The 17,766-nt window shown below is 40.8% G+C and overlaps 1 protein-coding gene across 1 annotated transcript; it reads right to left on the reverse strand.

Moving 5' to 3' along the window:
• Nucleotides 1-463: 463 nt before the first annotated feature.
• il23r (interleukin 23 receptor) lies at nt 464-13,422 on the reverse strand (the record flags this gene model as incomplete). Its single annotated transcript, XM_083647249.1, has 17 exons — nt 13,385-13,422; nt 13,167-13,249; nt 12,034-12,172; nt 11,347-11,525; nt 10,967-11,090; nt 10,656-10,822; nt 8,909-9,045; nt 8,423-8,618; nt 8,205-8,287; nt 7,806-8,001; nt 7,133-7,315; nt 6,201-6,308; nt 4,314-4,472; nt 2,502-2,642; nt 2,191-2,278; nt 1,598-1,688; nt 464-1,096 (listed from the first exon to the last, which is right to left on the reverse strand). Exons 2-17 carry the CDS (start codon nt 13,225-13,227, stop codon nt 464-466), a joined length of 2,685 nt encoding a protein of 894 aa, XP_083503375.1. The 5' UTR covers nt 13,228-13,249; nt 13,385-13,422.
• Between the last annotated feature and the right edge of the window lie 4,344 nt (nt 13,423-17,766).

Below are 17,766 nucleotides of genomic sequence, written 5' to 3' on the forward strand. Positions count from 1 at the left end.
GACTATCAACTTCCATTCCTATTTACTCCAAGTGGAATATACTTTTAAGGGGGATACTAGAATCCACCGAGAATCACAATAAATTCCTATACCCTTATTACAATTAAATTCAATCAAAACTCAACATATTACTCAACATTTTCTTGTTTACTGAGGTCTGGATGAATATAGCCAGCTCTTATTGTCACTGATCATTTGAAGCAGGAGCAGTTTCATCACTTGGAGAAAATCTGTCTGCATCCTCACGTGTTAATGCTTTTAGGCTTCATAGTGCAGAATTACCAGCTCCTCTCTCTCCAAACACCCCTCTGCCTCTGTAAATCAAATCAAATCAAATCAAATCAAATCAAATCAAATCAAATCAAATCAAATCAAATCAAATCAAAACAAAACAAAACAAAACAAAACAAAACAAAACAAAACAAAACAAAAACTCTTCCTCCTTGTCTCAGATGTCTCTCATCTAGTTGTGAGTGTTGTGGAGAGGAGCTTCTTGAGGGAAATAACCATTGGTCCGTATGGTCTCACTCATATACAGAGACATCTCTGCCTCATCACGAGTCATGATCTCACCATGGAGTAGATCCAGAGACATAGTGCCAATCTCCACCTCAGTCTCAGTCCCATTCCCCGCGAGCAAGAAGTTTCCACTGAACACACTTGTTTCAGCCGTTTTAGGCACTAAAAGGCCACAGACAGAGCCGCAAGCCGTAAGTCCCAGAGGTGAATTAGGCAAATCCACCTCTGCGTTGGAGAGCAAGCCTCCGAGAAACCCTCCAGAGATAACTGAGCATCTGTCTCCCTGCTCTCCAGCTGCTACATCCCTCTGCTCTTCGTCGTCTTCCTCGTCTTGTAAAGCTGAGGCAGCAATCTGTGGTTTGTAGCCAATGTGTTCCAGCCGCCCATCAAGGAGCACTGTCCCATCATCTGCAGTTAGTGATGTTGTCTCCGCTGTGGCCTGTCCCGGCCCGGTGTGGACCCCCTCTGTGTGGATTATGGGGTACAGGTCCTCCCTCTCCTCCTGGGAGATCTCGATGGGGGACAGCGGAGGGTCACCGTAGCTGCACGACGAGACTATTTCAAAGGAACTGTCCTGCTAGAGAGCAAAAGAAAACACATAGCATTTGATTAAGCCAGACAGAATCATTGAAAGTGGGGCATTATTAAATGAGACAAACATCTGTAATAAAGTATCTAGTGTTCACTGGAAGCACTTCACAAAGTGGTTGACAGCAAAACAAAGTAGCTGGATGCTGCCAGAGTGATCGCAGAAAATGACCTGATTTCCTAGTTCGGACTAATGAACCACCTCTAATGAGAGAAACGGAGTACTGTTTTTCAATATTTCATTATAATAGACTTTCAAATTGATGCATTCTCTCTGGTATGGTTTCGCTTCATACAGTTTATCAAGACTAGACTCACTTCTGCCTGAAGGATAAATGATAGCTACAGTGATGAATGTTTCTCTGTCAACCCATATTTGGAATTTGGTTGTTTGTTTGTTTGTTTGTTTGTTTGTTTGATGGTTTGTTTGTTTGTTTGTTTGTTTTTCGTGAGAAAAACAACGGTTGGTTTCAGTAGTTTGTTTGTTTACCTGCAGTAGTTTTATGGCATTACTGTTTCTCAGTTTTGGTAACTTTTCAGCAAGCCAGGCAGGTCCCAAGGCTATACATGTCTGTTTTATCCTGGAAGGGAAGAAAAAGGTTTTTATTATCAGATGCAGTAATGATGCAGTAATGCAGTGATGCAGTAATAATGATTCACTGCATTTAGGAAAATACAATACAATTTGAAACATGTTTACACTGCCCCAGACATTACAACCACAGCCTTGATAACACAGTGGTTAAAGTCTAAAACTATTCCTGCTTATAATATGTACACATATTGATAGGCATATTATAAATGATCCCAATTTCACAGTGTATGAAGTAGGCTACTGCAGTATCCCTAGGAACAAAGCCACCTATCAGGCTGGGGTGATCTTAGGTTTTGGTTTCTGTTTAACGGTCGCTGGATGTTCCCTATTTCTGCCAACTGCTGTGTGGCATTCTACGAAATGAGGTGGTAAATGGATACTAGTCTAGCAAAACCTACATTCCAAAACAGTTAGAGCAAAAAGTTATATTTCTCATGATGTCAATAAAACGTTATTTAGCACCTTAGGCAGAAACCACTGTGTGTTACCTTTTCCTCACACAACTCCAGCACACCAGGCGGGCTATAATCACAACAAAGAGCGTAGCAGCGATGACAGACCCGACCAACAGGCCATCTAGAGGAGAGAAGGAGGGAAAGGAACACCTCAGTATACACATTTAGATGTCAGAGATGCTTACTGGGGCTCAAAGAAAATAAAGGGGAATTATGGTTACTGGAACTGGACTAGGAAATCCTCATAAATGACTACCAAATGCTTTCAAAAACACAGACTACTAGTAATAAGTTTGTAGGTGTGTGGTTTCAACGGGGTCATAAGATGGCTGTAAGTGACTGACATGCAGGGTCTGTAGGCGGAAAGAAGATCACGTTCCCCGGTGGTCCCTCTCCTGCTGAGGTGGACGCAGACAGCCGGAGATCCAGACATCCTTCAGAACAGTCCAGCCACATCTGCCTGGGTCCAGAGCCAGACACCGTCACTGGAGAGAGGCAAATGATCATCAGGCTATTCGCTATTAGAACTGTGCAATTAATTCAACATTTTTAATCGCAATATTGACAAGTATAACTTCAAAATTGTCTAGGCTACTTTGCACTGTATCAGTGGGAAAGCAGCCTATTATTCTGATATTGTGTCAAATTTCAACACTACAAATTAAGATGAATGCTGGAAAACTTGTTTGATATTTAAATCTTAGCAGTTCTATGTCTCTTAACCTCTCATTCCCCCCTTTACTTTTTTATTAAGTTTACTTTTTAATTTGCTGAAGAAAAATATGCAGAAAAAGTCTTATGTATGCTTTGGGATGTAAGGAGCCAGACATAGGCCTACACATTCAACTCATTTTGAATAACACAAAGTAAAGTGCAGCAAGTGTAGCCTACATGGTTAGTAACAGCCTCAGCACTGCATGTGTGCACATGGCTTGTAGTGAGCTTCCTGTTTGTGGTCAAAGTAAGTTCTAGAGAAGTCTATAAGGTTCACTGAACAGACAATGTTAATATGACAGCCAGTGCTTAAAATATGAATTCAGCTCACTAGTGGCCCTTTACATTCCTGTTATAGAACTTTGTCAAACAGGTGTTTACCCAAAACAATAGACAGGTTGAATACATAATGATCTTTACTCCCTGAAGTCAAGCGGTTGAAGTTAAGTGACAATGTACAAATACTACTGGCCCATTTTGGGGTGAATAGTTGACATGTGACTGTGTATAACACTGAGGGTGTCTATAATTTGCTGGAAGGGCAGCTTAAAAAATGGGGGAGGGGGGGGGGGGGTGCACAAATTAAGAGTCTACCCACTTCTCCTTATATAGTAACTTATGTTACTGTATAACCCCAACTCAGTCTGGCTATCTGTGAAATTAGTCCCCAAAGACACAGAGTATGTCCAGTAGGCTACAGATTATGATGTAATACAACAAGCAGCTATCAACTACTCATCAGAAAAGATTGTCTAGCATTGGCAGTTCATCAGATTACTGGAACTGAAAGCAGAAAAACCCTGCTGATGCACTGTGGGTTTGTAGGAGGGGAGCGTCACTGGGATGAAAGGTACACACGACACGTCACTTTCCATTGTGTAAGAGTGGCCTGTGGTAAAAACACAACTTATGCATACTAGTGAATAGTAAGTTCCCACGCTCTAGCATAGACATGGGCTGGCAAAGGTAAAGTACCTGCATAAGCAAGCCGCAAACCCAACTCCATAGATGTACGAGAAATGGCAGGAAATAGCCCACAACAAAAAGGTAGAGAGCTGTGTGTCCCTTGAAGATCAATCAAATTCCAACTTTTAATTTTGATCGAGAAAGTAAAACTCATAGTTCCAAAGTTCATATTTACCACAACCACATAAAAATCAGATGATAGAAGTCAGCTGTAGGCTTACTTTACTGTGCAAGAAACCTACTTTTTATGGATATATATATATATAGACACACAGACACATGTAGGCTACTGTACATACGGACGGACGGACAGACGGACGGACGGACGGACGGACGGACGGACACACACACACACACACACGCACGCACGCACGCACGCACGCACGCACGCACGCACACACACACACACACACACACACACACACACACACACACACACACACACACACACACACAGGGAGACAGCACACACTCACTCCTGTTTTCAATGTGGTGGCTGTAGTCTAGTCTGTGGAGATAGATGGTGTAGTTTGTGATGAAGCCTCTCTGTTGATCTACAGCCAGCTCCTCCCACTGGATCAGGATCCGTTTGGCCTCATGGACCAGTACCGACACATTGGGACCGGACACTGGTTCTGGAAGACAGACAGGGTGGATAGACCACTGAGTCCACAGAGTATGTATTTCTTAACATTGGCTAAATCATGGATAGATAGCAAACTTTTTTTTTATGACCAAATTTTTATTATGACATTATAGACATAACGGGCTCTATTCTCCCACAGGCCATCGGCGCTATTACGGGCCTTAACCGCAAAAAAACGTGCCTTGCGCCAGTTTCGGCAAGATAGCAATAGGCTTTAGGCTGCCAAATGCGCTTTAGGCCGAATGGGCGTGGCGCAGTCCCAAAGTGGGCGTGTCGGCGCTAAATACCAGCCTAGTCATATCTTGGGAGCTGGCCTACATTTAGCGCTTTGCGCTTTTCAAAAGCAGGCCTATTCTTTGCCTTCACTGCTTCTTCTCTGTCACCCTTCTCTCTCTCTCTCTCTGAGTTCCCAGCATGCATTGTGTTTCTTCATTTCGCTACTAAATAGCCACCAAATGAGCCAAAATAGATATAAAAGGTAGTTCTAAATTAATGTGTAATGGTAACACAGCCTGCCATTGTCAACATTTCAATATTGGACCAAATAAAACCTCGAAATGAAAACACCACCCTATGTGAAACATATATGTCCTCCTGGGCATATATATACCCCTTGTCGAGTTAACGTGATTTAGAGAAGTAACAGCGGAACGCGCTTCGGAACGCGCTTCTAATGACATCTGCTATACTGTGATGTCCGTCCAATAACTTGGCCCTATTTCACATTTAGTTTTACAATAAAAACACATTTATGCAATGACTTGACATAATGTAGGGTATATTTATGTGCATCATCCTTCCTGCAGCAGGCGAGAGAAAATGATATCTTTCTGGACAAACTTTCACCAATCTAATAGGCTATATTTTTCTAGCTGATGCATAGAACATTATTTTCACTTTGATCTTGCTATAGTGTAGCGTATTTACATGCTTGCAGTATTGAAACTGCAGTTAGATTGGTTTGAGAAGCATAATAATATGGAATAATAGCCTATAATGCAGACAGACAGGCTGGATGAAGGGAGGGGGGGGGGGGGGGGGGGGGGGGGGGCAGAGCGTTTGGCTTTCGTCTGGTTTTGCGGGATCACTGGAATTGGAGCTAAAAAGGCAAGCGTGCGATTCGTTTATTGCACTTATCCAATGAGCATGACGGTGCATAATTTTACGCCTAAAAGGCGTGGTTGTAATGCTTTGGGCTGCATCTAGCGCCAGCACGACGATATCAAGTGCGCCTTTCCACGCCCACTGCTTTGATCTGCGCCTGCCGCTCGGCCTAGAAACTGCGCCGATGCAACGATAGGGGCCAACATTCACATTGACATGTTGGCTGCTTTCAATTCCCCTTCCCCATTCACCATCTCCTGTACACACCAAAACATATAAAAGAGCATACATACAATCACATATTCAGTGTAGATATACACCTGCATGCAAGCACGCTATACAATATGATACACTTTACACCACTCGACGTAGACTATATCGTTTTACTAATTCGATTGCATCTGTAAGAGCTTCAATTGTTTCCCTTTTTGCACCATTTACCCTTGCTATGGATGATTCTATAGATAGATAGATAGATAGATAGATAGCAAACTTGAAAAATTAACCAAGCACTAAACTTAGATCTTGATATCAGGGGTCATTTTTAGGATCTTTTTCATTCATGGTTGTGGGAAAAACAACAGTTGTGGGGATGAGTAAGTGTGAACCTTACTCTGTTCTTTGGAATAGACCAGGCCAGATGATGGATCACTCACACCCCTGGTGGTGGTCACAGCAACAGCATACAAAGAGACATTATACCTCACACCTGCAGTCAGACCTAAAACAAGAGCACCAGGAAAACTAAACACCCTCTGCAGCAGTCTCTTATCATTGTCTCAAACTCTCACAAATTTCCAAAAGTGATTTTGATCCTTGACTTCAGCTGTATTGACTGTTCAAATGATGGAAAAAGTAATGTAATACCCCAACAAGCCACTAGAGTACACTGCTTGATCTCAGTTCAGGCCCTTTGTGTCCTTTCTTGTTTTGCATGTAGGAGAGAGTCATTGTTGTGGTTGTTACTGTGATAGAAACTAAGATATGACCGTTAATGTTTTACGGTATATGGGTGAAGCACTATCTGTGTGTGTGTGTGTGTGTGTGTGTGTGTGTGTGTGTGTGTGTGTGTGTTGTGTGTGTGTGTGTGTGTGTGTGTGTGTGTGTGTGTGTGTGTGTGTGTGTGTGTGTGTGTGTGTGAACATTTGGATCCTTTCCCTTTTTAATGCAATGACACATTACCATAACCTGACGCTGCCAGATGGATGTAGGTTGGTTCACATTTGTTTCACAATTGTGAATTTGTGAACAATACCGCCCCCATCTGGCGGAGTCAGATGGGGGTCATTTGGTAATGTGTAACCTTAGGTTATAGAAAAGTAATTTCACACATAGTGTCATTACAGTGATTTTAGAGCAGCCAAGAGGGTTTTTACTCCACTTTTTACAAACATACATTATAAACAAACAGCAAGACCATGACAGACACAGCATATTGCAAATTGTTAACAATGTACAAATAAGACATAGCTGGGTCACACACTGATCAGAGTATGTGTTTCTGTGTGTGCAGGCATGGACTCAGCTCTCTTATGGTGACTTTACCTGTGATAAGTGTGGTGTTTTGGTCTTTGGCCACTCTTTGCCAGTGCAGCCCTGCAGCTCCACTTGTCCATTCCACCACATAGTGCAGCAGCTGGCCTCCAGACGCCGGAGGCGACCAGGAGATGACCACAACAGTGCCGTCACCTGCAGGAGCTAGCTCGCTCAGAGCCGGTCCAGAAACACCTGCACAAATAAGAAATAAGATTATATATATCATCATCATATATAAAAGGGAAGTGGACTCTGTGTGTATATATATATATATATATATATATGTGTATCCTCTCTCTCTATCTATCTCTATCTCTCTATCTGTCTCTCTGCCCCACTCTCTCCTCTCTCTCTCCCCCCTCTCTCGATGACACAGAGGCTTCATTGGCAGATAAAAATCAAGACCTGTTTCTGTTTTTCATCTGTGGATTGATTTTGATGTGAAACAATTTTTTTAAATTTCTGTTTCTGAAAAGAAAATAGAATTATAAAAAAAAATCAAAAGATGGGCCATGAGGCTATGATTAGGCTTTTGCAATGTAGTCAAATCAAACATTTTAAGATGTGGTGGCACTGATGATAATAGCTCATGGAAATGTCCGGCCCCCGGCCCTTAGCTTTCTGACAATGTGGCCCCCTGAACAATATAGTTGAATAGCCCTGGTATACACTGTTGCTGTACCTGATCGTCTGAGTGGCACAGCAGCTGGTGGAGATTTCCCATAGGAGGTGACGGCACTGACGCTCAGCGTCTGGACGCCTGGTGACACCTGAACTGAACACTGGTTCACAGCAGCAGTGACTCTCTGATTTGTACTGTTATCCAGGAAGATCTCATACTGTTGCACCTGACCGCTGTAATCCTCTGGAGATGGAGGCTGGGGAGAAAAGTTTACTCAAGTCCATGACTGCAACATCCAGTAAGTCTGTGTTATTCAATAAACAGTATGACCACCTTTAGATGTATAACCCAATCACTGATGTCAATGTAAGAGCCAGAAGCATGGTAGCACTTTCATGTGGTAAAACAGACTTCATACTGAAGATAGCTATTCATTCCTCATTAGATAACACACATTACCTTCCAGAAAACTAACACAGTCCGCAGCCCATTTGTCTCCTGGGCGCCTAACATCCTCCAGACATGCAGCTGCTGAGACGGACCTAAAGATAGTTTGACGACAAAGCAATGGTTTACTATGAGTGGTGAACATCTCAAACATCACACAGTTTCAGTTACAGCGGTTACGTGATATGCAAGAGTTTTCAGGCACATTAAAAGTCAGGTTGTCAGCTTGCCTTTGTTGGGGATTCTCTTCCTGAACGATGGACTCCATTTGCTGCAGAGCGGCCTCTTGCTGGAGGTGGGTCTCATGGTTGAGGTGAGTCCTGATGTGGAGTCACATGCTCTGATCTGGAACTCATATTCTGTCAGAGGCTTCAGGTCATCGACTCGTATCAGACCCTTTCTGAGCTCTGTTGCCTCTACCTCTACCTGCACAAAGCATACATAACTGTGGGCAATGTAATGGAAGAAAGGTAATTCTACCATTACCACCAGTAGTGACTAAAATCATGTTACCACCAGTAGTGACTAAAATCATGTTACCACCAGTAGTGACTAAAATCATGTTACCACCAGTAGTGACTGAAATCATGTTATCACCAGTAGTGACTAAAATCATGTTACCGCCAGTAGTGACTAAAATCATGTTACCGCCAGTAGTGACTAAAATCATGTTACCACCAGTAGTGACTAAAATCATGTTGCAAACGTCAATTTACCCAAGAGGCATGATCTGTGCTGAGCCTGATGAAGGATCTGAGATGGTCTGAGGACTCTGGGCTTCTCCAGCTCAACATGGCTGCTATGGAGTGATTCAAAAACTCTATCTGCATAATAAGAGGGGTCTCAGGTATCACTGCAACACAAAAGAACCAAATTGTTTGGTTGTCTATCATCCAAGTAAGTGTCTGAAATTCTTTGAAAATTCTTTGAAATTGACAATAAGCAACAGTGATTGTGCAATGTGCATTAGAAATTAGGCAATAGGAAAAGGACTGCTAACGACTCCAATACAACAATAGTAAGATGAAAGGATGAGTCTATGCAGTATTTGTTTGTGGTGCTAGTTCCAACATCAAATACCTTGAAGATCTGTGTGTGCTGCCTGTTTGCCTTTCGCTATTTGACATCGGAATAATAGCAGCAATCAGCAGTTGATAGCCGAGTCCAGCGCCGCGCCCACCCCCTAGATTCCAACCCCCCCCCCCATTTTTTTTTTTTTTTTTTTTTTTTTACAAATGTAATTAAAAATATTTTGCAGTGCACTGTTCCTTTCTTGTTTAAGAATGTTTCGGGAAATGAAAATGTAGCCTATTTAAATAGAATTATCAACAATAACAATCAAGGAAGTTACATGCTTGTAGGCTAGAGAAGAAGAAGAAGCGCGCATGCACGCACATGTTGTGTTGAACCAACCAACAACCAATACGAATTGTTTAATCTGGCAATAAAGAAATGTGAACTTGACATGCTATTTTAATAGCCTACTCAAAAATGCACCTCCCACTATACAGCAAAGAGAGGAGTCAATGTTTCTTGATATATGCCATTCAGATCAGAATAATTAGTCTAGTCATTAAGTTTGCTGATAATATTTCTATCATGTTAAGTCTGTGTCATGTTAACTGGTGTATTCAGAGCAAATAGGGAGATATAGAGCATTATCATCATGCTATATATCTCCCTCTTTGCTCTGAATGAGTGAGAAAAGGAGAAAATACTGAATAATTACATCACAACAGTATCCTAATGTTAATTTAAAATTAGATATTCCTCTAAATATGGCAAAAAATAAAAAATAAAAACGTCCAAATTTTTTTCGGTGGGGCCCCTCCCAGCACCCCCTGCTTAAAATGACTTCCAGCGGCCCTGGCCGAGTCAGAAATATATTATTACAACAGTTAACAGTCGAAAACTGAAAAAGTTCACTAAAACAAGGGCTGCTGAGAGTTTGAGAGGCAGTGGTGGAATTATTCACGACAGAGAGATATTGCACATACAGAGAAACAGATTGCTGATATAAGCAGGTCAACTGTGATAAACCAACTGCCTAAAAGGGACAATTTCACAGCAGAGCATGACTAACTTCCTGAGAAGAAAATAGGGTAACACTTTTGGCATTTTGGAATCATTAAGTAATGATTAACTACTCTATTCACGAGCTGACATTTAGTAATCATTAGGTAATGATTAACTACTCTACTCAGGAAATTAGATACTAATCATTAACTAATGACTACCTACTCATTAACTATGATTAAGTAGTGATTGATTAATGCCAAATTTTTCATTAGCTACTCATTAACTGGCTATTAGTTAATGGTTAGTTTACTAGTAACTACTATAGTATTTGTGTACGTTATTGTAAAGTGTTACCGAAAATAGTCTTAACTCAAAGCATTAAGTATGGCACACCCACGATCATGAGTTTATGTGTGTTTAAGTATTACAGAAGTGCGAGCTTACCTACATCCTTCACACAGAGGAGGAAGGTTTCTGACTTTGATGCTCCGAAGTGGTTGCTAGCAGTGATGATCAAATGGTAGATTTCATTTTCATCTAATGCTGTCCGTGGCATAGTGAATTCTCCAGTATCGCGGACCCAATCAGAATGTACTCGGGCTCCATTTTTTCTATTCATAAGACATAGGAGTGTTGTTGTAGAAATTGTATGTGCACATATTTGCAACATATAGTTTGTTTTTGTAAGAAAGCAAGGCACAGAACACAGACATGACATGACATGACATGACATTACATACAGTAACATAACATACCTGGTGACTGAAATGTTATAGGTAGTGGGTAAGTATGTTTCCTGTCCCCTGTTCCATGTGCAGTTGATCATATCTGAGTTGCTTGATGTTTCACAGCTAATATCTGAGGGCTGTTCCGGAGGCACTAGAACAGGATAGAACATCATCATATCTCTTATCTTTTGTGTTCCGTCAAGTCGCTTGTGAGTTGTGACTCTTGGTGATGCTTTCATATCTCATCTGACAGCTTCCCACTATATACCGGGTGTTTCAAAAGAAGGTATACTCTTTTTAAGAATATCTCATGAAAAAAAAATACTTAAAAAAAAGTACATAGTCATCTTAACAAAATATTATCAATATGTAGCCTACTAGGTTTTAGCAACACTTTATCTGCTTACATCCACCACGCAGGTCCAGTCCGCAGACTACTGTCACAGTCTTCCAGCCTTCCCTCTTCTGGCAGATCACTGCCGTTTTTGGCTTGGGGACGTTGGTCAGTCTGAATCTTGCTGTGGTACAGTTGACCTTCTCCTCTGGCTGCACGGTATGGCCATTCACATTCAGCTGCAGGGAAAACCTGCGCCTATTGAACTCAGACTGTAAATTTCATGTAAATTCAATGTAAACTCAATATCCACTGAACACTCCTCCACTCATGTAGGCCTACATATTGTATATACATGTATTTGATTTGATTGCACTTACAACATTGTGATTGTCTTTAGTTATATTTCCTACTTCTTTATCTCTGTATTGACCTGACCGCTACACTGCATACAGACACTAAGACAAATTCCTCATATGTAACTTGCATACAGTGGCAATAAAAGTGATTCTGATTCTGAAGTGACATAAGAAGACAAAGGTTTTGCTTTTTGTCTCGAGAAGCTTATACAGGAGAATATGAGAGGTTCTTGAGATATCCATTAATAAGAACACTGAATGAATTTTAAAAAGCAGAGTAGATACAGCATATCATATAGCTATGATATCATATCATATCATATCATGTCATGTCATGTCATGTCATGTCATGTCATGTCATGTCATGTCCTATCATAATTGTGTCACTCTGTCATTCCCACCTCCTGTTACACTTTGTGTCTGTGATATGGCAATACACCGTCAGGTCAGAGCCAATGATGAACAGTCGGGCTGGCTCCACTGTCAGGTAACCAAGGCACTTATAGGTTGTGTGGCAGCCAGCAGGGAGCAGAGGGTAATCTGTCCAGAGAGTAAAAACAAACACAAACTCACATCCACTTGAGAAAAACAGGAGTAGGTGAAAACGGTGAAAACCCTTTAATTAGAATTCTGGAGCTATAGCATATAGGCTACCAGCTCATATAAATAACTTTGATGTATTATGGATGAACATATAACGCTTGAAGAGGGCTGCAGATTGTAGCTGGTTCGTTTTGTTTGTTCAACATGATAGCATTGTGTCTTGTAGAGCTAATTTTCAAAGGCAGAGAGCACTATTAAAATAGAGTGGTGGTACATGAATACCTGCTACTACACTATGATATACCATTATTCGTTGGCTCATATGCCCTCTCCCCCCACTTTTACAGCCGCTCTCAACTATGGACTTTGCAATAAGGCATATTCGCACCAAAAAGACAAGAAAAAATGTCTCTGACCTCAAATATTTAAGTTGATCCAAAAACCATCACACTTTATACCCCGCCACTGCAGTCAGACTGGTAGCAGCAGGGATTAGAATAGACAAGTATTCTGAGTGAAACAGGCACTGTACTTTAGCTTGAGGCGTCTAGTCCCAAGTCCCTGTGCAATGTGTAAATGTTTTATTTTTTATTATAAAAAATCAAAGATAGCGCGCTCAACTCCTTACTTTAAGGCAGGCTGTATAAACTGGGTGCTGGATCCCTAAAACAAGTCTAATTCAAAAAACCGAAAAGGACAGCACTCCAAGTTCAAAGATTTATTGTCACACAATGGACGTTTCAGGCAGCAGCCCTTCTTCAGCGTCTAATGGCAATTAAATTAATTGTAATTGCATTGGCTGCTGCCCGAAACGTCCATTGTGTGGCAATAAATCTTTGAACTTGGAGTGCTGTCCTTTTCGTTTTTTGAATTATTTTTTATTATAGCCATACGTTGTTGCATGTTGTTTGTCTACATCTTCAAATACATAAGTAAACAATCTAAACAGATATAGATATATGAACATATTTCATATTGTAATTCAACTTACATCTGGAAAAATTAAGGAGGATTATAATAGTACATCTCCAAATAGTTTGGAAAATATTCATCTCAGCTCAACATCTTCTGTATCTGTTAATGAAAAATAATCCAGTCATTATAATACAGCTGTCATCAAAGTTATTTTGATCATAAGTCAACAATTAAATGTAGTTAATGGAAATGTCCATAAAAGCCCAGTAGATAAAGTGATTAATCAAAACTTACCACCATCTGTGTAGTGGAAAGTTCCAGGAAAACTGAAGATGAAACACAAGGTGAAGGTTACTGAACTGTTCCTCTTTTTAGTGCTGGTTTGTTGCAGCTAACATTTACAGAACAAGCAGGTCCAGTCTAGCCTGGTAAACGAGCCGGTCATGTGAACTCACATTTCATTTCAATGAAATGTGAGTTTATGTGACCAGCTGGTTTACCAGGCTAGGTCCAGTCATACAGTCTTGACACATGTAACATAACATAATTATAAGAGGTAAGACAATTACTCTTCAAAGTTACTGCTATTGTTGAAAAATATCTCATAGGCTACATATTCTGTGACAGAGTCATAGTAGACTATGATATCTTGAAATAAGATTACAGGCATTACCAATTTCTTACATTTGTTCTAGCTCCTTCTCCACCACAGATACGACAAACCATTACGACATGTAAATGTACAGTAGATAAAGTTCACCAGCATTTCACCTGCATGCCCTCTGAAAACAATGTCGTCATGGGGTTCGCTATCAATATATCTAAAGAGTTTATATTTTGATCTTTGCCGTAGTTATATCTACCTCAAGTGACAGCCTTGCCCGATGTTGAAAGATTTATTGTGTGTGAGAAAGTGATCTTTTCTACGCGTCTGACACTTCTTGAGGGGGCCAATGACCTAGTTGTGTGGGTTTTTAGCAAGTGCAGATACTTTGAACAGTAGTTTGAGTAATTCAGTGTCCTACTTCAGTAACCTGTTATTCTTCACCACAAAGCAAAACACCATGCAGTGTCTTTAAAACCTGTTCTCAAAAAATGTGCTGCTGTTAGCAGATGATCTGGGCCCGTATTTATCAAGCTTCCTAGAATTACTCCTAAGAACACTGCTAAGAGTACACTTATGAGCAAAAAAATTCCCAGCCAAAAGCTGCACTTAAAAGTCAGTTATTATGCATCTCACTCCCTCTTTCAGCGAGGTGTAGGACTGAATCCTAAGTGTCAATCTCAGAGCTGATTTACGACAGGTGTGTGCCGTAAAGGGAAATGTTGATGACGCAATTCCAAGTACACAGGAATGGCCAATCGCTGAATGGAATCCCTTATGCACGAATATCCTAAATAGAGATGATTCAACAGTGAAATGCACAATGGGAGTGTAGCATATATTCACCAATAATTTCAGAAGAAATTATCAACAAAATAATACAAGATAGCCTACATTGAAAATGACTCAAGAATAGGCTAAATGTTTCCTAATCCACCCAATTCACCTAATCCCACAACTGACTCGAAACTGGTGTGCTGTCAATTGACTACCCTATATAGCCAGGTTCTATAGGCTGTATGATGAGCAAACATGTTCTGCTGTTATGCCATTGCTGCGAAGGGTCAGTGGTGTGATGATGTCCCTAATCAAATCGGTCACATAGATGATGCCCACTCTGTCTAATCGATATCGTTTGATCAACTGCTCGTTGTCAAATAATTCAAGTACATCCTTCCGCTCTCTGAAGATTCGTGCACGTCTCTGTCTCCTGAATGCCATGATGTCAACATTGCCCTGCTGGCAACTCCTAACCACTTAGGACACCTCCTGAGGACTCCTAAATAGCTGGGGGAGTAGGAGTGTTTCCTAGTCTTAAGAAGGTTGATAAAAAGCTTTTATTCTTAAGTGTGAGAGTAGGACTAAATTTCACAAATTCTCAGCACTTACGACTAAAACGGCACTCTGAGACGCTTGATAAATACGGGCCCAGGTGAGCAACCTGACATATGACATAATACTGTATATGACAGATGTTGCCTTGGTGCTGACTTCTCTTGCCAGATCTTCAAAGCAGCACCATTGTCCTATAGTCTGGCTACTATACATCTCTATCTTGTTTCCAGCAGTCTTGACACCTCTTATCAGACGAATGCTGATGGAGCTGGATATGGATTGACTGACAAGCAAAGGCTCTCAAATCACAAGTTAATTCACATCATACAAAACATATGACTGTAATTCAGTGTCTGAATGTAAACAATATGCCAAGCAAATAATGTGGTCTACCTTATGAACAGTTGTCTTGAGGTAGGTCTCAATTTGGTAACTTCACCTGGAAAAACTAAACAACCCATATTTTCCCAATTGAGAGTTACTTAAGAAAAGAAAGAGAGTCACAATTTGCCTCTGTTCATAATGTGACAGTGACTGACAATGAGTATATGTGTGTACTGTAAGGCTGAGCGTGTGACTTTCTCGAGCCACTCTAGATCGTGTGATTTCCTCGCTGATACTCATTTTCCATCTCCAGCTTCAAAAGCTTTCAAGATAAAAGATACAAGATGTTTGTCACTCGTACAAGCACACGGTGAAATCCTTGAGCTGAGTTGTGTTCCGTTACATGTCGTCATGTTTTTTCAAGGGAAAACCCAGCAGCGAGAATGGTTTTTCTTTCATGTTAAGATCACAGAAACCTCAAGCCCTACAGTTCTGCTTTTATACTTTTCAAGTTTTCAGAGTAGTAACCCAACTCAAGTCTCAATATTGAATAGGAAGGTTGTATCTGAGGATAGGCAAGAACTATATTTTATATAAGGCAGAATTTCATGGCTTGAATGTGTGAAGGTAAAAGCTATGAAACTGGGAAGTCAAATATGGGGGAAGTTATCGGTCATGTCTATACAGCCTCATACTAGTACCTGACCCCCAGTTTACACACTGAAGTTCCCTTTGATTACAGACATCATCAGCAGGGGCGTGTGTACTGTCTAGGCCAGGCATGTCCAAAGTCCGGCCCGGGGGCCAATTGTGGCCCGCGGACTGATTTTAAGCGGCCCTCGGCTTGTCTCTCAAAGTATACTATATGTGGCCCTCCACACAGTAGCCTATTGGTTAATCAAGCAAGTACAATTTGCATTTTTTCCATTCACCTAATGATGACAGCACTATCATACAGTTTGTAGACAAGCACCAAGTAGGAACAGCACAGGCAGAACTAATGTTTTCAGATGGTAAACAAGATCCTGCTTAGAGTAGAATTGTATTTTATGTCTGTTTTTTTTTAAATAACCGATATGACGCGAGAAGCAGTTGGCCCCCCGGTATTTTCACATTAACTACTCTGGCCGCCATTCAAAAAAGTTTTGACACCCCTGGTCTAGGCGGTACCAAATCTGATTGGCCACCCCAGGTGCCACCCCCAAAATCCTAGCTAGAGTGAGCTAACATATGAAACTAGAAGACCAGAGGAATCCATTGGTATCAACCCTGTCATGCTAGCTTGTCAGGAAGGGAAGGGGGCTAAATAAAGCTCCAAATTTAGGGGAAATTTTGGCAAGGGAAAAACGGGCATGGCCATCTTCAAAGGGGTCCCTTGACCTCTCATTTTGAGATATCTGGAAGAGAATGGGTTCTGTCTCCCCTTATATGGTAGCATTTTTCACAGCCTTGGCAGGTACTGTATGCATTTACATAAAAAGTTTTTTAATTTTTGATTTTGCAATTACGTTTGAAATTACCATGAAATATTTATGATTAAATATTTGAATTAAAAAAGTCAGAACCAATAGAGTACCGCAGGAATGAGTCCAGAAGTAGCATGTTGGATCCTCAGGGGGAAAAGGCTGGGGTTTTAGAATGGGGTCTGTCGTTATCAAAAGTTTATGGGAGTGGTCATTTCTGTTCAGCAGGATAATCTTCAAAAACGTGGACCACTTTTATGACTTTTGAAACGTAAATGCGTTTTTTTTACATGATTTTCAGACCCTAACCCTAACCAACGTTTCAAAAGTCATAAATGTGGTCACCGTTTGTGAAGATTAACCTGCTGAAGACAAATTACCACTCCCATAAACTTTTGTTAACCACATACCTTATTTCATGCATTTAAGTGAAATCCCCATTCTAAAACCCCATAGCTGTTTCCCCTGATGATCCAACATCGTGGTAATTTCTGGTAAAGCCTAAAAAAATACGTCATCCCTGCTGTACTCTATAAAACAAAGCAATGGGATTTACAGACATGCCCACTTTATGCTAATCCCATGCAGTTTTTGGCAAAACCCATAATGTTTTTTTTGCATGCAATATAAGATGATCAAATTATTTTCCTATTCTTTTTGTATTTCTGCATACTGGGACTCTTCTGGATTCAATGAGCCCAGTTGTCTAATGTGTGATAATGTTTGTCCCCATAGTAGCCATTTCATTATAGTGCATGTTAGAGGTGGGAGCATCAAGCCAGTTAATTTATTTTTCCAAAACTATGCCCCTTGAATGGCCACATGTGAAAAATGTAGTCAAATTCTGAGATTAATCTCAGAATTTTTAGAATAGTCAGAATTCTGAATTCGGGGTCAGAATTCTGGGACCTGTCTACATCCTTCCTAAATGTCGCACTCAGTGCCACCTT

This window comes from Poromitra crassiceps (genome assembly GCF_964638095.1).
Source record: "Poromitra crassiceps genome assembly, chromosome: 12".
NCBI classification, from domain to species: Eukaryota; Metazoa; Chordata; class Actinopteri; order Beryciformes; family Melamphaidae; genus Poromitra; species Poromitra crassiceps.